General features: G+C 51.0%; 1 protein-coding gene across 4 annotated transcripts in view; it reads left to right on the forward strand.

Annotated features, from left to right (window-relative positions):
* WIPI2 (WD repeat domain, phosphoinositide interacting 2) overlaps window positions 7,527–21,629 on the forward strand; it is a 30,804-nt gene continuing 16,701 nt past the window's right edge. Inside the window, exons 1-2 of one of the 4 annotated variants that reach the window (XM_005661826.3) lie at window positions 7,527–7,789; window positions 14,738–14,750. Coding sequence is in view for 1 of the 4 variants with exons in the window: in NM_001190295.1 (NP_001177224.1) it covers window positions 7,716–7,789; window positions 14,668–14,750 (157 nt within the window). In the remaining 3 variants the exon portion in view is untranslated. 4 annotated transcript variants of the gene reach the window in all.

Raw genomic sequence — 21,629 nt, forward strand, 5'->3', positions numbered from 1 at the left:
AGCAGTGCCACAGCCGAGCCACAGCCGTGTCACACTGGCGACCTATGCCACTGCTTTCAGCAATGCCGGATCCTTAACCACTGAGTGAGACCAGGGATCGAACCTGCATGCTCAAGGACACTTTGCCACATTCTTAACCAGCTGACCCACCGTGCGAACTCTCCCGTACTTTTCAATCAGTATAAAATCCTTAAACAAAACCAAAAAACACAATACTCATGAAACCAAGCAGGCACCTGTGGGGTTCCTGGGCACAAGCCTTTCCCTGTCCCCCGTTTCTAATTTTTAGGAAACAGGCCTCCTTCAGCCTGCAGGATCTCCGCTGAGCTCCGAAGGGCAGGTTCCAACAGCCGCTGATCAGGGGAGGGAGGGGAGGCAGAGACCAGGCAGGAGCCGTCCAGAAACAACAGTGTAGCCCTGGGGGCAGGTCCCCCCGTTCAGCCTCAGGGGACACACAGAACAGTATCCTCGAGCGCTTCTGCAGAACCAAAGCCCCCACCCAATGGGAGATGCTGTGAAGCCTTCTTCGTTCCTGGACCCATAGAACCTGACCTGGGGCCACAAACCACCAGCTTTGAAGAAAAATGAAAGCTCCTACCCCCCCTGATTCTATCTATGGCTCAACTGTCCACCCCAAAACTGGAAGGCCACTTCCCGTTCTCTCCCCAAGGAGGGCACAGCGTTTAAGGCCATAGCCTGCCATGGTCTCTGTTGCTCAGCAAAGCAATAAAACTAATTTTTTTCTCCTCTGCCCAAAACTCTGTCTCCACTTTTCTATTCAGCACCTGTGGACAGAGGCCAAGTTTTGGCAACACTGGTGATCTGAACCTGACAGCTAATTTAAAAAATTATACGAGTTCCCGTTGTGGCTCAGCGGGTTAAGAATCCAACAGAGAGGGAGTTCCCATGGTGGCTCAGCAATAACAAACCTGACTAGGATCCATGCGGATATGGGTCCGATCCCTGGCCTTGCTTATAGGTTTCAGGATCTGGCGTTGCCGTGACCTGTGGTGTGGGTCACAGACGTGGCTCGGATCTGGCGTGGCTGTGGCTGTGGTGCAGGCCGGCGGCTACAGCTCAGATTAGACCCCTAGCCTGGGAACCTCCATATGCCACCCATGGGAGCGGCCCTAGAAAATACAAAATAATAATAATAATAATAATAATAAATTGAACAAAAGGACGGCAAGACTTGTATACTAAAAACTATAAAACAGTGTTGAAATTAAGACTTTGCACAGTTGCTGTCATACATAGCATCCTTCACATTATAAGCCTATCGACATAGTTTTATAAGTACATTACGTAATGGTTTTCTAAATAGGATAGAAGAGTTACCAAAAATACAGTTATACGCTGTACATTTACCTGTGTGGTAGATTTTCTTGTGTTCTTTATTTCTCCATGTGGATTTGATTACTGTCTTCTGTTGTTTCATTTTAGCCTGAAAGCGTCTAGTATTTTCTGAACAAGTCCAGAAGTCTGCCAGTGATGAATTCTCTCAGTTTTTGTTTTTCTGTTGGTCTCTTAATTTCTCTGGCTTTATTTGAATAGGATACAGCCATCTCGAGAGGCTTTTCCCTCTCCTGCACTTTTTTTTTTTTTTTTTTTTTTTTTTTTTTTTTTTTGTCTTTTGTCTTTTCTAGAGCCACACCTCCGGCACATGGAGGTTCCCAGGCTAGGGGTCGAATCGGAGCTGTAGCTGCCGGCCTACACCAGAGCCACAGCAACGCGGGATCCAAGCGGTGTCTGCAACCTACACCACATCTCACAGCAACGCCAGATCCTTAACCCACGGAGCCAGGGATCGAATCCGCAAACTTGTGGTTCCTAGTCGGATTCATTAACCACCGAGCCACGATGGGAACTCCAATACCGGAAAACTCTTGGATCAAATAAATACAAGCTTTGAGAATAGTTTTTCAGCGACAGATGAGATCAGGGCAAATTACAATGCCACAAAGATACAGATTTTTAGTGGCATTCAGCTTTTGTACCTGAATCCATTCAGCTTTTCTTTTCTTTTTTTTTTTTTTTTAATCTCTTTTTGGCCCCACCTGTGGTTTGTGGACGTTCCCAGGGCAGGGATCAAAAATGCACCACAGCCGCACCCCAAGCCACTGCAGCAATAACGCCAGATCTTTAACCCCCTGCACCACAAGAGAACTCCAACTAAATGCTTCTTAGATTGTTGCAAGTCTTTAGTTAATATCCAGAGTTCTGAAAAAGTTGACTTTGACCATTTTTTGGTCCATGTTCTCTTTGCGTTTATGGAGGAATGGTTTTCAGAGATTCTTGCTCTGCTCTTCTGTACGTGCTTCTCCGCTCAATCTCTCCTCATAGCATCCGCAGGAGGTGAGTTATTTTAGCCCCTGTAATTATTGAGGAAGCTGATGCTGAGAGTTTAGGTGACTAACCTAAGGACATACACCTGGGAAGAACCCGAGCTACCGTCTGATGTCAGCGTTCCCTACATCCTGAGCTCTCTCCCACCGCCTCACCTCATGCAAGGTGCCAGCCACCACCCTCTCCCTCCAGCCCTTCATTCCCTCTGCCTTGCCAGCTGTTTATCCTACAAGTTTGTTTAGAAGCTTTTGCCTGTGGGAGGACTGCGGATCTCTCAATGCTGCACGTGAGAATACCTGAGGAGGAGTTCCCGTTGTGGCTCCGTGGGTTAAGAACCCGACATCGTGTCTGTGAGGATGCGGGTTCGATCCCTGACCTCGTCGGGTGAGTTAAGGATCCGGCATTGCCACAAGCTGCAGTGTAGGTCACAGATGCAGCTCCAGTCTACTGTGGCTGTGGCTGGGGTGTAGGCTGGCAGCTGCAGCTCTGATTCAACATCTAGTCTGGGCACGTCCAGAGGGCACAGGCGCAGCCATTAAAAAAAGAAGAAGAAGAATACTTAAGGAATGTTCTGAGCACTTGATGATGGTTCTGCCTTGGGTGGATCAGAGGAAAGGAAATTCTCCTCCTGAGATTGGCATCAGGACAGTCACCTAGAGGAATTCTGGAGTGATAACACAAACTCCTTAGCACCCTTCCAGCCATTCATGCCATCAGGAATCAGCACATGCTGTCCCCAGGTGAGCTGGGGTATGAGGGCGTATTACTGAGTCACACACAGGTCAAGTTCTCTGGCACAAATCCAGCCTACGCTCCAACAACAGTTTGTCAGTGTTTCCCAATACCAAGCAGATCGTAAATCAGTGAAGCAAAAACTGGATGACGGGGCAGCATCTCCCCCCAGTCATCAGGAAGGGAGGCTTGGAATTTAGTTCTCTCGTCAGTGCTCTAGTCATGAGAACGCAGAGTGAGCAACACTGAGACTTCTGCTTTTGTGGAGCTGATGTTCTAGTGGGAGGGGGTATCACACGACATATGGGGTGTGCTAAGTGGTGTTTAAAATAGAAGACAAGGGAAGGGTGGAGGTCGCCGTTTCCAGTAAGGTTAGCCAGGTGTTCATACCACGTGTCTTCAACTGAGCAATTTGCATGTAGGTGAAGGAAGCTTGGCAGTGGGTTCATGCCCTTGGGATTCACCACCCTTACCTGTGCCCTCTTACTCAGTAGCTGGAACGGCTTACTGAAGGTTTAGGTGTGCTACCAGCGGAGAGACCACAGCCTGTGAGGTCAGGGTGTCATTCTGCAGGACAGCACATGGCTGCAAACTAGGAGTGGTACCTTACATCTCGTTATTCACGTAAGAAAACGTTGCTTCCATCCACACGACCCTAGGCTCGCTAGATTTTGTGATCCAGTCACCTATTACCCCAGGAAATAGAGTCGTGGTGCCCGGTAAATTGGAAAGAGTCAACCCTCTGGCCATTCAGGGATTTTCACTTGCTGAACCGGTAGAGAGAGAAGGAGTTACCCCCCTGGGTGGACGGATAGATTCTGATGAGCAAGGGGAAATTCGATAGCACTTCACAGGGAACTGTGTCCTTAGAACCCAGGGGACTCATGAAGGGACCCCTCTTTGTGCCTTCGTTCCATAATAATGGTCCAAAGGAAACTCCGCCAACTACTACGGAACGGCATAAAGACATTGCTCTTGCCCTATATCATGATGGGCATTCATATATACATATTTATACATTGACCTATGTGTATGCCCACACAGCCAAGCACTAAAATCAAGACATAGGGCAGTTCCAGCACTCCAGCTGGCCCCCTCGTGCTCCCTCCCAACCAACTCCCTACCAGAAATAACCACGGCACTAGCTGTGTTTTGTTTTGTTTTGTTTTGTTTTTTTGCCTTTTCTAGGACTGCTCCTGCGGCACATGGAGGTTCCCAGGCTAGGGGTCTCATTGGAGGTGTAGCTGCCAAGCCTATGCCAGAGCCACAACAATGCGGGATCCGAGCCGCATCTGCGACCTACACCACAGTTCACGGCGATGCCGGATCCTTAACCCACTGAGCGAGGCCAGGGATCGAACCCGCCACCTCATGGTTCCTAGTCGGATTCGTTAACCACTGCGCCACGAGGGGAACTCCTGGTGTTTTTTTAAATTATTATTAATTTATTTTTCCATTTTTTAAGTTATTTTTCCTTTTTAAAAATGTATTTATTTTTCCTTTTTTAAAAAATGTATTTATTTAGTTTTCCTACACTAGCTGTTTTTGACTTCATATAAATGGACTCACACTGTATATGTTCTTTTGCGTCTGGCTTTTTTCACTCAATAGCATATCAGTGAGATTCATCCATGGGGGTCTGTCGTTTCCGCTGAGCCAGAACAGGAACTCCTATCTTGTCTGCTCTTAATTTGCGTTGCCTTGATGAGTATTGCTGACCACCTCCTATTCGGAGCTCATTAACCATTTTGATAGCCTCTTCTGTGAAGTGCCTGTGCTCAAGTACCTTACCCACTCAAAAAATCGTAGTTTCCTCACTGATTTATAGAAGACTTTAGATATTCAGGAAATAAGTCCTTTGTCAAAAAGATGTATCGCAGGAGTTTCTGTTGTGGCTCAGTGGGTTAAGAACTTGACAGAGTGTCTGTGAGGATGCGGCCTTTGATCCCTGGCCTTGCTCAGTGGGTTAAGGATCCTGCGTTGCCACAAGCTACCGCACAGGTTGCAGATGTGGGTCAGATCTGATGTTGCTGTCACCGCGGCTAGGCTGCAGCTCCAACTTGATCCCTAGGCTGGGAACTTCCATATGCCACAGCTGCGCCCTCACCCAAAAAAAAATATGTATTGCAATTATATGAATCTCATTCTAAGGCTGCTATTTTTTTTTTTTTTTTTTTTTTTTTTTTTTTTTTTTTGCTTTTTAGGGCTGCACCCGTGGCATATGGAAGTTCCCAGGCTATGGGCTGAATCAGAGCTGCGGCAGCTGGCCCACGCCACAACCACAGCAACGGATCTGGATCTGAGCCTCGTCTGAGACCTACACCACAGCTCACGGCAATGCCAGATCCTTAACCCACTGAGCAAGGGCAGGAATGGAACCCGTAAATCACAGTTTCTAGTCGGATTCGTTTCCACTGTGCCACGATGGGAACTCCCTAAGGCTGCTCTTGATGGGACTCTTTGGATGAGCAGATATTCTTAATTTTGATGAAGACCAATCTTTTATTTTGTGCTTAGTATTTCATAAAGCATTTATTTAGATGACTTTGTTTACACTAGTAATCAAGGGATTCTCTTATGTTTTCTTCTAGCAGCTTTATGATTATTATTTTTTGAACTAGACACAGTATTAAACTTTTATATTTAACTTTTAAAGATTTTTAAAATTATAGTTTATTTATATCTTCTAGCAGCTTTATTGTTTTACCTTTCATGTTAAGGTCTATGCTCCATCTAAAATTAATGCTCAAGTATGGTATGAGGTTGGGGGGTCGGCATCCTTTATAAAAAAAAAAAAACTATTCTTTCCTCAATGATTTTCTTTCTTTTTTAAATTTTAATTATTATTATTTTTGTTTGTTTGTTTATGGCCACACTGCAGCATATTGAAGTTCCCAGGGATCGGGGTGGAATTGGAGCTGCAGCTGAAGCCTACACCACGGCCACAGCAACATTGGATCTGAGCCACATCTGCAACCTATGCCACAGTTCTCCGCAATGCAGGATACTTAACCCACTGAGCAAGGCCAGGGATCAAACTTGCACCCTCGTGGACACTACATTGGGTTCTTAACCTGCTGAGCCACAAGAGGAACTCATTTTTTTTTTTTAAGATTAAATTTTTTTTCAGGGCGTTCCCGTTGTGGCTCAGTGGTTAATAAACCTAACAAGGATCCAGGAGGATGGGAGTTCGATCCCTGGCCTTGCTCAGTGGGTTAAGGATCTAGTGTTGCTGTGAGCTGTGGTGTAGGTCACAGACGTGGCTCAGATCCTGTGTTGCTATGGCTGTGGCATAGGCCAGCGGCTACAGCTCGGATTCGACCTACACCACAGCTCACGGCAATGCCGGATCCTTAACCCACTGAGCAAGGCCAGGGATCAAACCCGTAATCTCATGGTTCCTAGTCGGATTCGCTAACCACTGCGCCACGACAGGAACTCCATGTTTTGCTTTCTTTTAGTTGATGTACTTTCTTCAGTGATTTTCAACGCATTCTTGGCTCCGTGGCTAGAGTTAACAAACTTGATCGCACCATTCTGCGTTTTCAGTGGTGGTGCATTACTCTTAGTACAATGACCAGTCTCTTGCTTAAGGTATCTTAACACCCAGCTTGATCGAGTCACCTATTTCGCAAGCCAAATCCTGTGTCTACTGTACCACTCCAAGCACAGACACAGGGCACAGAGTTCCTTGGCCAGATCATACTGTCATCTGAAGAATGAGAGCAGAGTATGACCTCCGCCATACACAATGCGTCCATCCCCTAAGGTGGTTACCTACGACTCAAACTTCAGTTCTCACCTCCTCCAGGAAGCCTTCTCTGGCTGCACAGTCCCAGTGCCCTAAGTCTAGGTTAAGTGCCTTCCGTACATGCTCTCCTTGCACCCTGGCTTTGTAATTGTGCTTAAGTATTTCTCTTACTGCAGTTTCGCTGAAGGAAAGAAGGAGGCCTATTTAGTTCACACGGAGGCAATCCCTAAATGTTATTGAATGAAGGAATAAATGTAAAGGAGAATCCTCTCCAGGGACCCAGAACACGTGGGCCTTGGAGAAATAACGGGGTTTCCATTCTCAGATCTTATACGTAGCACATAAGTTAATACTCCAGAGCCTCAGTTTTCAAACTCGCAAAGTGGGAAGGCACCACGCTCTCCCAACAGCTGCCACGAGCACCAAGACAAAGCACGTACCGGCACCAGGCTTGGCGCGCAGCGGGCCCTTACCACATCGATAAAAATGACAAGGGCAGGAGACTCGGACCGCCTACTCCTTCCTATGCGCAAGCGCGGCCCTCGACCGCCCGCAAGCCCGGCCCATCGCGCCCTCGTGCGTCCCCACGCGTGCGCGTGTTCGACCGGAACTCGGGCCGGGGCCGGAGGTGAAGGGGCGGGACCTCCGCAGTGCGCCTGCGCCGTGAGAGGCTGTGCGCCGAGGGGGCGGGGCTGCGCAGGCGCGCCAGGCGCCCCGGTTCTGGAGCGTAAACAAGAGCGGGGCCGGGATGAGGCGGCGGTTGATGCCCGCGCGACGAGTGGCGGCGAGCGAGGCGGCGAGCGGGGCCCGGCGCCGACCCTGAGCTCCCCCGAGCTGCCCTCGAGCGCGCGAGTCCCCGGCCGGGCCCACCCGCCGCGCGCCCACCATGAACCTGGCGAGTCAGAGCGGCGAGGCCGGCGCCAGCCAGCTGCTCTTCGCCAACTTCAACCAGGACGTCACGTAAGGACGGGCGTGGGCGGGGTCGGGGGCCGGGGCCGGGCCTGGGGGCCTAGAGCGGGCGAGCGCGGAGGCGTCCCCCGGGCGTGCGGGCGGGCCGCGGGGCGCGGGGAGGGGGGGCGTCCTCCCCGGGGTCGCTCGGGTTCGGCCCTGGCGCCTCGGTCTCTGGGTGGGCAAGATGATGGGGATGGGGAGGTGCTTCACCCACCTCGGGGAGGTTTTCTTTTTTCAGGCCTCACGTCTCGCGGAGTTGGGGGCAGAACTTTGGGGCCTGACCTGTTGTCCCAGTCGCTTCTGAGGCGGTGGGAGTAGGTTTCAGCCCTACCCCTCCCTTCTTTACCCTTTTCAAGCCCTTCTCGTCTCTTCCTCATCCTAGCGTTCCTTTGATTTCCTTTTCTTCCTGTCTCCTTCTTTTTGGCAGGTAATTGTGATGTCCTCCTGGAGCAAGAACCAAACTTAGCAGTAACCCTGGTCTCTGATCTGGGGAGAAACTGAGCGAACGGGGAGGTGACAGGAACACCCGAGGGGGTCTTGGCGCTTCAGGGAATGAGCCATCCTTACAGGGGAAGAGGGGCCCTTAAGGGCAGCCCTTGGGTTTGGACCGCTGTTTGTTCACGGCCGATTGGGTGTGGAGCCGATTCTTCAGAGGCTTTCTCCGGTGATGCGAGAGGATAGTTAAGAGATGAGGTTCCTGGAGAAGGAAGGATGAGTTGTGGGCTGGAAGGGAGGAGAGCCATGTTGGGAAGTGAGTAAGAGGAAGTGACCTAAGAGGGGCGAAGGCATAGGTCATGGGCCTCACACTGAAGAGCCAGTTGAGTTGGTCTTGGCCGAATGGAATCAGCAAAGTAGAACACGAGGGTTGTTGGTTTTTTTTAATTAAAAGTTAATTGTCGGAAGTTCCCCTTGTGGCTCAGCGGGTTAAGAATCCGGCTAGTATCCAGTGAGGGTTTGGGTTCAATCCCTGGTCTCGCTTAGTGGGTTAAGGATCCAGCCTTGCCGTGAGCTGTCATGTGGGTCACAGAGGAGGCTTGGATCCCACGTGGTTGTGGCGTAGGCTGGCAGCTGTGGTTCCAATTCCACCGCTAGCCTGGGAACTTCCATATGCCACAGGTGTGGCCCTAGAAAGAAAAAGAAAAAGGTAATTGTTGGATGGCAGGCCTCAAGTCAGTGGCATGCACCGAGTGCTCAACAGCCCCTTCCAGATCATGGAAGTAGTGCAGGCAGCTCTGCAGTAGGACCTTTGACACTTGGGAGGAAGCAGATCATCTGCTCCAGCTGCAGGGGAGGAAACCAAAGCTGAGGAAGGTTCAGAGCAGAGCCTCAGTTAGTGGAGTCAGGGCAGGCATGGGATCTAGGTTTCCTGAATTCTCTTCCAGTGTCCTCCCCAATCTGCCATGCTCTTGTCTCTCCCTCCAGAGTAGGGTCTGGAGGACATGCAATTTAGGAAGCAGACTGTAGCAGTCTTTAAAAATGCAAGCTATCCAGCACCATAGCTTTCTGTGTGACCAAAAACCAGTGTTTAACAGAAACACTTTGGACAACCTGTTGCTGGTGGTTATAACTGAGCTGGACTGTGTTGTATTAATCCGGGTAGGGGAGATGACATGTCAAACTGACACATTTGGTTTTTGAGTCCTTTGTGCTTTGAGACCGGTAAGAACGGTAGCTTTATGGGTTTTTTTGGTCTTGTGTAAGTTAGAGGATTTCCAAAACATTTTTTTCTACCCTTCTTTCAGTCTTTCACTGCTCCTCATTTATATTGAAAGGAAGTCAAATATGAGAAAGCGGGAGTTCCCGTTGTGGCTCAGCGGTAAGGAACCCAACTAGTAACCATGAGGATGTGGTTTCCATCCCTGGCCCCACTCAGTGGGTCGGGGATCTGGCCTTGCCATGAACTGTGGCGTAGGTCACAGACGAGGCTCAGATCTGGCGTGGCTGTGGCTGTGGTGTAGGCCGGCAGCTACAGCTCCGATTCAACACCTAGCCTGGGAACTTCCATAGGCTGTAAAAAGACAAAACAAACAAAAAAACAACCAAACATGAGAAAGCATTCTCTTTTGCTGTTATTTCAAATGGTATTCAACTTCCAGCTTCCCTGCATAGAGAAGGTTGTCCCTCTGGTTTGAAATAAGGTCTTTTTCAGACTTGAAGACCCTCTGCTTTCCCCCTCTTCCCTGAGTCCTGAAGTTACTAGTTCCAGGCAAGATTTGTGTATGTTAGAATTTTGACTTGCCAAAGAGACCTTGCTGGCGTATGAGCATAAATTGTAAGGAATGGTAAGATAGGATCATACAAAAAGTTTATTGACCTTGCAAATCAACTACAGCAAAACTTTAAAAAAATGAAAAAAGAGGAGTTCCTGTCGTGGCGCAGTAGTTAACAAACGACTAGGAACTATGAGGTTGCGGGTTCGATCCCTGACCTTGCTCAGTGGGTTAAGGATCTGGCGTTGCCGTGAGCTGTGGTGTAGGTCACAGATGCGGCTGAGATCCCGCGTTGCTGTGTTTCTGGTGTAGGCTACAGCTCTGATTAGACCCCTAACCTGGGAACCTCCATATGCTGCGGGAGCAGCCCAAGAAATGGCAGAAAGACGAAAGTAAAATAAAAATAAAAAATGAATAAAGAAAGTTTACTGGTAAAAGTGACTAATTTGTTTTAAATCTACATCTGCAGGAAAAACAAAAGCTCCTGGGAGAGGCTTTACACTTTCCTCCTTCCTCTTCCTTGTCCATCTCCAACATTAATTTTAAAAGAGGAATACACAGTTTTTCAATAAAGAATATCGGTCTACACCCACTGTATTCAGTGAGAAAATCTGGAGGCCATTTCACTTAAGAAAATACATACTGTGTCTTAAGCAGTAGTATTTCTTTCAGACCAATTCTGTCTGTCCTGTCTGTTGGTCCTGGTAATATGGTTTCGAACATGGTAATATTTTTTCTGTGATTCTTACCCTAGAAGGGTGAGTATTTTGTTGTATTATGACTTTATTTTATTTATTTATTTTTTTTAACTAGAATTGGGAACGAGGCATCCAGAAAAACTGGTCCCTGTGGTCTCCTTCCTAGCTGGTTAGTTCCAACCCTAGTTTCTGAAAGTAACCCCTTGGGAAGGTTTGTGTTGGAGGAATTGAAGTTTTAACATGGGAGTTAAAGAAACTCGTCAGGGGCCGAGTCTCACCTGAATCTTAGCTGGAAGTGTCCGGGACTGGGGACTTGCAGGGGACCCCCCTCCGCTGGGGGAGGTCCGAGATTCGGCAGTGTCCGCATCATTTAGCGGCTGCGTTTCTAAAACGGAGAGAAAGAAGGCAGGCGCCTGGCTTCCCTGGCTTCTGTCTGCAGCGTGGATGTTGTTAGTGTCTGCAACTCACGGGCGTAGAGAGGGCACAGCTGACTGCTTTCTCGAACCCGCTTTCCTTCTGCCCGGGTACAGCTCCTTTTCCCTCATCGGTGGATTGAGGGGCTTGGAAGTAGGTGGTTTTGAAAGATCCTTCAACCTTAACGTTGTAGGTTGTTCTGGAGTTGCCGCCATGGCGCAGTGGGTTCAGAATCCGACTGCAGTGGCTCGGGTCGCTGCGGAGGTGCAGGTGTGATCCCCGGCCCAGCCCGGTGGGTGAAAAGATTGGGCGTTGCTGCACCCGTGGCGTGGGTCGCCGCTGAGGTTTGGATGCAGGCCCTGGCCCAGGAATTTCCATATGCCACAGGTGCAGCCATAAAAAAAAGAAAAGGAAAAGGTTCTAGGTCCTTCTGCCTGCTGTGTAAAGGGTGTGTTGAGAAGGACAGGACGGTCCCTGAGCAGGCTGTGGCCCCGTGGCCGTGGCCAGCGGAAAGGAGACTGCTGAGCGTGAGGGTTGCTGTGACCCGTGGCACACGCATGATGCGGTTAAGCGAGGAGTTACGTTGCCCCCGAGTCTCCCACCGGCCTCTAAGTGAGAGGTCCTAGCACATTGCTGGGGCGCGGGCAGAGGGAGCTCCCGGCTGGGGGAGGATGAGCTCTTCTTTGGCTCTGAGTTTGCAAGGCCTCCGCAGTCCAGGTGGAGGCCTGGGGTGGAGCTGCGCTGAGGGGGGCCCTGCAAGGCCACGCGCTTACGGAGTAGGGCCCCTGGGTGCTGGTGCAGTTGGAGTGGCGTCCTTTTTACGGGTGTGGACTGTGTCCGCTGAATCCTGTCATGACGTGTGGCTCTTTGACGAAGGTGATGAAAGGAGAAACTTTATGGACTTCTCACGGGCAAGAGGGCAGAGAAAAGGGGGTAAGAAAAATGATTTTCTTTTTTTTTAATGTTTTTAATATCTTTAAAATGTTTTTTAAGAAAACGTTTTTGTTTTTAGTAGAAATCGGTGTCTTTTAGGTACGGAACACGCCAGGTTAAGTTCCGTGACAGAGACCCGCAGTTCAAGGTGGTGGATTTCTTTCTGCTCCCTCTCCAAACTCAAATAAAACATCAACAGTATTTTAAAAGCCTAGACCCATAGAATGCGGAGAACGAGAAAGGAGGCACTAGCCACAGCGTTTTGGCAAGTGGTGAGGGAAGTGGGTCCTGCCTTGCTAGTGGAGAGGCAGAGAACCAGCCAGGCTGCTTGGAGCCACAGGGGGTCAGGTCCGGGGCAGCTCTGCCCGTGGGGCGAAGCGGGCTGTGATCAAGCGTGATCACGTCCAAGGGTTGGCCCAAAGTACGTCTCAGAAGCAGGCACGGTCTCCTGCCCTGATGAAAATACTTTGCAACGCAGCAGTGCCGTGTGTATCTGACGTAGGCACACAACCCTAGCCCCTCGTTAGGGTCCGAGAGGGTCGCCTGATCACAGTGGCTGTTTAAGGGCCTGCGTCCAGGCAGGTGCGGAGGACTTGCCATCCCACGCAGAAGGCTGCATAAGGATGACTGCCTTTTCAGCTGCCCCCGCAGCATGTGGAAGTTCCCAGGCCAGGGATTGACTGCGAGCCAGAGCCGTAACCTACGCCGCAGCTGCAACAACGCTGGATCCGTAACCCACTGCACCAGGCCAGGGATCAAAGCGGCGCCTCCACAGAGACAAGCTGGCTCGTTAACCCACTATGGCCCAGTGGGAACTTCCAAGAATGACTTCTTTAAAAATCAGAGATGGTGGGGAAAAAAGGCTTTGATGCTTAAAACAGGGGCCCTTAGTTACCCGGAAATCGTTGTCCCGAACATCCGTTTTCCAGAAGTCGGGAATGGTTGAGAGAGTCTTTTATTTTTATCTCCCGTGAATATTCTTGTATTTCTGTGGATTCCTTTATTGCTTTTCAAAATGCTTACATGTAATGATACCTAATTACTTCATCAGCGTAGTTAATATAGTGAAGTATTTTTGCAGAGAAAAATTACATGAACTGATAGGGTTTCGTTTGTGTTTATACGTCTAGGATAAGCCAATTGCAATTTTAAATTTAAAAATTTTTTCTTTCTTCTTTTTCATTTTTGGCCACCCCTAGGCATATGGAAGTTCCCAGGCCAGGGATCAGATCCGAGCCATAGTTGCAACCTAAACCGCAGCTACAGCAGTGCCAGATCCTTAACCCACTGTACTGGGCCTGGGATCCAGCCTGAGTCCCAGCACTTCCAAGACACTGCCAGTCACATTGCGCCACAGTGGGAACTCCTTGATATTTAAAATTTTTGTTTAATTGCAGTTTAATAGTGCTTATAACGGCTCTGTTGTTGGACTGTGTTTCTTCTACGTAAGTGTAAAAGAGGTGGAAAAATCGCAAGTTTTTAATAGATGAAACGGTCATTAAAATAGCCCTGCCTTTTTTTCCTCTCCCTTTTGGCCTCCCCGCAGCATATGGGATTCCCAGGCCAGGGATCAGATCCCAGCCACAGCTGCCACCTGCTCTGCAGTTCTCAGCCCACTATGCCGGGACTGGGGATGGAACCTGCGACCCAGCGCTGCAGAGACGCTGCCGATTCCGTTGCACCGTAGCAGGAACTCCAAAGCAGCCCTAATTTTTATCTCTGTGTACACGTTCTCCTGGGAAATGGCCAGTCTTCGCTATCGCCGGTCTTCTGCCGCCTCTTCTCCCGAGATGAAATACAGTCCCAGGGTCCCGTTCTTTGTCCTGCTGCTTCTGCTTTGTGCGCCCATCCTCTGCTTCCGAAAGCGGTCCTCCCTTCCTTCTCCCCTTGCTCGGCCCCGTTCTGGAGAGCCCTGATCTTCTGCGAGGCAGCACTTGGCTTACTGGCTCAGGCTCCTGTGCTAGGCGCCTGCAGAGCTCGGAGGGCCCCAGGCTCCTAGAAGAGCAGACGGGTTGGGTGATGAACTTGGGACCTGCCGCACCAGGCTGGCCTCGGCCACCTGTGTCGTCTTCCCATTCCAGATGGTGAGCGAGCTCTTGGGTCTCTTGGGTTTCCATCCTGCTGCTCAGCGGTAGCGTCACGTATGCGACTGGGCCACGTCTGTTACGGCCTCGCTGCGGCGCAGAAGGGTCGAGCCACCTACCGCGGGCGTGAACCTCTCTCTGTCAAACGTGCAGTGTTGTCTCCACCCGTGGGCTCATTGCCCCGCGCGGGTGTGTGCCAGCTCACCTGAGGACCCCCACCGGGTCTCAAGGGCATCTTTGTCTTAGGGCCGGTCACTTACTTATATGTCAGATTTACCTCCATAAAGTTTTCTAGGTTTTCCCTGAGAAGACTGTCGTCTAGTGTGCTGACACCCGCCTTTTCCTGGCTCCGAGGTGTGGCGTCTCCTCTGCCGCTCTCCTCCGCTCGCCGCCACCCCTTACCTGGGACCAACTGAGGGAAACTCTTGGTGCTAATTTTGGGTAGAGGTGATGGTGGCTGGTTGGTAACCGGAGCGCGTTTGTGCTTTTTTTTTTTTATCACTGCCTACACGTATCAGCTCTTATTTCTGAATTTGGCTCTTTTGCAGGTCTCTAGCTGTTGGTAGTAAATCCGGTTATAAATTTTTCTCCCTTTCTTCTGTGGATAAACTGGAACAGATCTATGAATGCAGTAAGTGTTTGCTTTATTTTTCCCCTTCTTACAATAGACAAGTGATGCTTGAATGAGGTTGCGTTCTTAACTGCAGACGTGATGATTGCACTCCAAACACCCCTTGACCAGTAATCTTTTCTCACCTTAGTCTCTCTGGGAGGTGATGAAGTGCGGTCTGTATGTTCCCCCAGGTCTTTTTCTGTGCAATTGCCGACTTAGAAGTGTACACGTAGAAAATACTTGTCTGTTTCAGTACATGGTATATACTATATGCATTATTCTGTAATTTCTCCCCTTTTTTAAATGCCACTTAAACCATTTAGGTTTCTGTCATAGAGGCTTCTAGAATTTGAAAATTTTACATTCCCTAGGAGTGACTTATTTTCTCCAAATTGACATTGTATGGCCTTTGAGCAGCTGTGTGTCAGTGGCCCCAGGGGTCACGGTAGGGCTGTGAACTTGGCCACTTTGCTTAGTCATTTACTGTGACTTTAGGTAGATGGCTCCATGGACTTCAGTTGCTTTGGGTTTTTTTGCGGGGGAGGGGGAGGGGGACCCAGTACTTGTTGAACAAATAGTAGATCCAGACCCTCCCCCAGTGAGAATAGCAGGAAAGCTTTGCCTTTATTTTCATTGATATGATGGCAGATGTACCTACAGTTGTAGGAAACAACACAGGTCCCCGCTCCCTCCCCCTCCTCCCCCCGTGGCAGCATCTTGCAGAGCGGCCGTCCAGTCGCACAGCCCGAAAGGCGACCCTGTGTTGGGGTTCCTCCAGCCGGCCTTGCACCCGCGTGTGTGGGTTGACGTCTTCCCACTCGTTCTCGCGTCCACCAGTGAAGCCTGGGGCAGTTCCAACCCCGGGGGATCCTTGTCGGCTTTTCGTGACCACACGTCCCTTCCCTGATCCCTGGCAGCCACGAGGCCGCGCTCTGGTTCTCAAATACGGTCACCGCGCGGATGTGACAGACATGGACGGGCATCAGCGTTTGCGATGGGCTTAGCTCGCTCAGCACCATCCTGGCAATTCCCCTGAGCTGCCGTGTCGGCAGCGCCATCCTTTCGGTGGCCGAGGCGGGTTCTCTGTGGGGTGCGGCCCCACTGGTGAACCCTCACCTGGCGAAGCGCGTCTGGGCTGTTAAAAGTGGAGCTGCTGTGAACATGCGTGTGCAGGGGCTGGTGTGGGTGTAGCTTTTCACGTCTCTGAGATGAATGCCTGAGTAGAGTTGCTGGGTGGTGTGTTTGGTTGGTGGCGTGTTTTTGTTATTTAATTTTTTTTTTTTAAGCGCTGAGCCGTTTTCCAGTGTAGCTGTACCGTTGTTCGTTCCCACCAGTAACGTACGAGGGAGTCCGCGCCTCAGAATCCTTGCCAGCTTCTGATGTTCCCAGTTTTTTGTTTTTTTCCTTTTTTTAGCCGCCCCACGGCCTGTGGAGCTTCCAGGCCAGGAGTCAGATCTGAGCTGCAGTTGCAACCTAAGCCACAGCTGTGGCAGTGCTGGATCCTTAACCCACTACACCACAAGGGAACTCCTATTTGGGTTTTTTTAATGTTGTGTTTTGAGAGTTCTTTATATATTCTAGGTATTAGTCCTTTGTCACATACGTGGTTGATAATACTTTCTCTGTATATGATGCCCTGAAATGTGCCCGTGGCCCTGACCTTATTAAGACTTCTTGGGGAGTTCCTGTCATGGCTCAGTGGAAGTGAACCTGACTAGTATCCATGTGACCCCTGGCCTTGCTCAGTGGGTGAAGGATCCGGCGTTGCCGTGAGCTGTGGTGTAGGTCGCAGACTCGGCTCTGATCTGGCGTTGCTATGGCTGTGGTGCAGACTGGCAGCTGTAGCTCCAATTTCACCCCTAGCCTGGGAACTTCCATATGCTGCAAGTGTGGCCCTAGAAAGACCCAAAAAAAGAAGGTTTCTTCTTGGTACAGGAGTTCTGCTGTGATGCAGCGGATTAAGGATCCAACTGCAGCACCTTGGGTTGCTATGGAGCCTTGGGTTCGATCCTCAGCCCTGTGCAGCAGGTTAAGGATCCAGTGTTACCACAGCATAGGTTTTGTTCCCTGGCCTGGGAACTTACATGTGCCACTGGTGCAGCCAAAAAAGAATTCCCAGTACAGAGAATCGCCTCCACCAGGGGCATGTGTCCGGCTTCCCCTGAGCCCCCTGTTTGCTGCCCCCGGAGGCCAGTGCCGGGTTCTCTTCAGGGAGATGGCTGGAAGTGGAATTCTCGGAGTCAGTGTCCCTGAGTCATGGCTCCCACCTTCGATTTTTCTCCTTCGTCCTCAAGCTCACCTCCTGGTGCTTACCTAATTTTATTTTATTTTATTTTTTTGTCTTTTTGCCATTTCTCGGGCCTCTCCCGCAGCACATGGAGGTTCCCAGGCTAGGGGTCGAATCGGAGCCATAGCCGCCGGCCTGCACCACAGCCACAGCAACTCGGGATCCGAGCCACATCTGCGACCTACACCACAGCTCACGGCAATGCCAAATCTTTAACCCACTGAGCAAGGCCAGGGATCGAACCCGTAACCTCACAGTTCCTAGTCGGATTCGTTAACCACTGAGCCACATGGGAACTCCCGATGCTTACCTAATCTTGTCAGAAAGCCTTCCTCTTCGTGTGCAGCTGGCAGATGTGACGGAGTCATAACACAGCTCCACTTGAGGTGGTGGGTGCTCATCTGAAGTGGGTGTATTTCTGAAAATCTCCAAATTGCCTGCCTTCATTTGATCCCCCCGGGATAGTTTCCTATAGAGAATTTCTTCAAAGAGAGGTAGCCTGATCTTTGGAAGAAGGATGCCCTTGGGCTTTTGTGAGTGACTGAAACATTTGTGAAATCGACATCAGCACGAGTGCGCCAGTGGTGCCACTAAGTTGTGGCTGTCGTGGTGAGAGTCACTGGGTTTGAAATCCACAGACTCTCTCTCCCTTGGGAGGCCCGGAAATCATGAATGGCTTTATCTTTGAGCTTGTGCTCTGTGAATGAGGTTTGAGGGTGCAATGGAGCACGCACTGGACAGCAGACGGGCTGGGCGGCGCAAGCGCAGGTAAGCCAGGGCCCAGGAGCTTCGATAGCGTGTAAGGACACCAGAACCTAGTCTTGATACGTCCTCAAATTGAATCAGTTTCCTTCATGTTTCTTAAGGGGTTTTGGGCACCTCGTTTTTCAGAGGTTTTTTTGCGGCACAAGATGTGATGCCTCGCTAGCATCGTGAAGAGTGGGTGTTTGCTGCGAGGGCAACGTGGCGTATAGATGTCTTTGTTCTTGTTAACGTTGGCCCTTAGAAGTAGGTGCTGGCCTGCACAGGGCACTCTTGGACAGTTCGTCCTCGAAACTGAAGCGTTCTTTTGCTTCTAGAACATGATCCATCTTCTTTCTTTCATACCTTTTTCATACCTTTTATTAAGTGGGCAGAAGAGTGTCTCTCAGAGAACAGCTTAGCTACTGGGGTCAAGATCCTTTTCTGGCATTTTTCTACATGTCGTTTCGGAGCAAAGAGTAGTGTTTATGGCCTCCGTGTTCAGCCCAGGCTCCTGTGGCTGGTTGTGTCATGACTTTCGACCTTTCTATCAGAGCATCGGGTCTTTGCTGTGGGTCAGGCTGCTGTTACAGAAGGAATGAGCCGGAGCTCGTCTTGGGAGAAGCAGGTTGGACAACTGCGTGTTCTTTTGGTAAACAAACCAAACCCCCCTGTGCCCAGCAGCAGCAGAAGGTTGTTTTGAGGTCTCTGTTGTCGTCTCACATTTTAAGAAAGTTGTAAGAACTCCTGTGTGTGCTTTGCCCGCTCTCTGCTCCATGTGGTTTTATGGTTCATCGTGTTCCCTTTCCCTCTCCGTATGTCCTTTTTTCCTTTTTTTTTTTCCTTTTTTTGGGAAGGTATGTAAAGTGCAAACGTGGTCTCTCTCTTCCCTGAAATGTTACTGCCACACAACCCTGCCCGGTTGGGCCATGTAAATAAAGGTGGTAGACTTGGTGCTTGTAACGTGGCTGGGAAGTTTTGAAGGCGAGGTTGGCCTTTTCACATCCTGCCTCGGGTGTCCTCTCTGCCTCCGCGCTTCTGAGCTGGGGAGACGCGCCTCCCGGAGCACCCGCTTGTGCAGTGACGCGTGAGCAGACTGTCCGCCTGGGTTCCGACTGGGTTCTCTCGCGGGGGGTTTTCAGTGGGGGCGCCGACGGGGGCGAACGCGGCAGCCCCCGGCCGCGTCTGCCGGGTGGAAGGGCCCGGGCCGCCAGCAGGCCGCCTGGGCAGCGCGCTGCGTGGTGCCCGGCCCTGCCTCCTCCTCGCTGGCCGGCCCGGCGGCTCCAGCAGAGGCAACGCCGCGCTCCTTCTTCCAGGAAGTAGTTCCTTCAATTACATGTTGGACGCGCAAGCTCGAGGAGGAACGTTTGGCAGGGACCGTGGCCGAGGCCACCTGCCACAGGCTGTGACAGCAAGGCCTGGGCCACTCGCGGTCATCGAGGTCCCCGAGGTCACTCTGGCTGCCTTCTGCCCGCCCCCTCCCGCGGTGGCTGGGCTCCCGTCCCTCCGTCCCCCCCGGGCGGCCTGTGCGCTGGCTTCTCACCGGAGGCGGAGGCGCGTGCGTGCGTGAGTCACTCGCGGGTCCTTTGGGTGCTGGTGTTTGGAAGCTCTGGGGAGTGAGGTGGAACAGGAATGTTGAAGTGCCTGAAGTGATGCGGCGGCAAGGGAGCCGCCCCGCGGGCCCCCGGTCCCAGGGCCGGCAGGGGTCGGAACCCAATCCTTCCGAGTGGCTTCTTAAACACGCGGGGACAGCAGTGGGCTCACTCCAGGCTGCCTGGCAGGCAGTTCATTGCCTTGTGCAGATGGCCTCAGCGGGGTTCTGGTTCCTGGGAATCTGCCGGAAGCTGTGATGCTTCCCAGAGAAAACCTGATATGTAGTCTATGATTCCGGCAGTTCAGCAACCCCGAAGGCTGCTCTGAGGCCCAGGGCCTTGTGGTCCTGGAGGCGGCCGTGGTGACAGTCCCTCCTCCCCGCCTCCAGCTCTGCCCTCCGTCGGTCACACTTGTCCTCACGCAGCACAACAGGGTATTTCAAGGCCCTGCTGCCCTGACAGTCTTAACTCCAGAGCTTAATATGTTGGCCCGAATGCTTATCGATGCAGTAGTTGCCTGTATGTGTGGGGGTTTTTTAATAGCGCTTTTGAGATGTAATTTAGATGCCACGAAAATTACCTTTTATAGTTCAGTGGGTTTCAGTGTATTTACTGAGTTGTGCAACCTACCTTAGTCTAATTTTTAAACATTTTTTTCTCACTCCCCAAAGAACCCCCAAGTCCATGGGCAGGGCATCTACTCCCCGCTCCCCACCCCCTCAGCCCTGGGCAGCCGCCAGTCTCCTTTCTGCCTCTGTGGATTTGCTGCTCTGGACATTTCAGATAAATGAAAGGGGTTTTTATTTGTTTGATTGTTTGTTTTGCTTTTTAGGGCCGCACCTGCAGCACATGGAAGTTCCCAGGCTAGGGATTGAATCAGAGCTGTAGCTGCCAGCCTACACCACAGCCCCAGCAACGCCAGATCTGAGCCGTGTCTGTGACCTACACCACAGTTTATGGCAACGCTGGATCCTTAACCCACTGAGTGAGGCCAGGGATTGAACCCGTGTCCTCATGGATACTTGTCCAGTTCCTAACCTGCTGAGCCACAGTGGGAACTCCCATTTCAGAGAAACAAAATCACACGCGACAGCTTCCTTCACTTAGCGTATCTTCGAGGTTCCCCGTGTTAGAAGCACGTTTGAGCCCTCCCTTCTTTCTGGTGTCCAGTGACATTGCCCCGCGGGTGTGTTGATGGACACTTGGACTGTGTAACTAGTGCTGCTGTGAACGTCTGTGTGCGGGTCACCCGCCCTGTGGACGTGGTGCCATTTCTCTTGAGTAGGTAGGCGCTGCAGGAGAGGAATTGCTGGGCCAGCATCTTCACTTTGCCCACGTGTGTGGCTCCAAGATCGGCTCCCAGAGGTAGAAAGACAGAGGCAACAGAGAAACGCTTGAATTGATAGATGTTGCCAAGTTGTCTTGGAAGAAGGTAGTAGCGGAGCTCCCGTTGTGGCGCAGTGGGTTAAGGACCCGACGTTGTCTCTGTGAGCATGTGGGTGGGTCCCTGGCCTCACTCGGTGGGATGAGGGTCGGGTGTTGCCGCAAGTTGCAGCGTAGGTTGTAGCCGAGGCTCGGATCTGGTGTTGCCCTGGCTGTGCCCTAGGCCTCAGCTCCGGCTCCGACGTCACCTCCGGCCCAGGAATTTCTATATGCTTCAGGTGCGGCCGTGAAAGGGAGAAAAAAGGGCACCCCACCCCACTTTTAACAGGGGCTGAGTGCCTGTTTCCTCATTTCCACAACACTGGGCATCATCAAACATTTCAGTGTTTCTAAGTCAGATTTTTTTTTTCTTTTCCCACTGTACAGCAAGGGGATCAAGTTATCCTTACATGTGTACATTACAATTACAGTTTTCCCCCCAAGTCAGATTTTTTTAAATGTTCCTCTGTCTTTTTTACATTTCTTGTAACTGAAATGAAACTTTTTCTCACACAGCCGTTTTTCCCCTTTGCCTGTTCTCCCGCTGGATGGCGTGTCCCTAGCCGACGGCAGGTTAGCTAGCCGCGTGGTGTGGGTTGCACGTCTGTCTTCGGGGTTGTCGGCGTTCTGACCTCGTGAACGGCTGTGTGCTCACGTGGGCCGCCTCTCGTGAGGCTCCTGAGCGGGACGAGCTCCTCCCGCGCCCACGATGCCTGAACGCTCTCTTCCGATGTCTTCTCGGCCTTTGGATTTGTGTTTTACCGTAAATACTTGCTCCACCTGGAATCGCCTTTGCTGTAAGAGACGGTGCACGTTTATCCATGAGCTGGAAGGCGTTTTTCCTGTGTTTATTCG

Source organism: Sus scrofa, chromosome 3, assembly GCF_000003025.6.
Source record: "Sus scrofa isolate TJ Tabasco breed Duroc chromosome 3, Sscrofa11.1, whole genome shotgun sequence".
NCBI lineage: Eukaryota > Metazoa > Chordata > Mammalia > Artiodactyla > Suidae > Sus > Sus scrofa.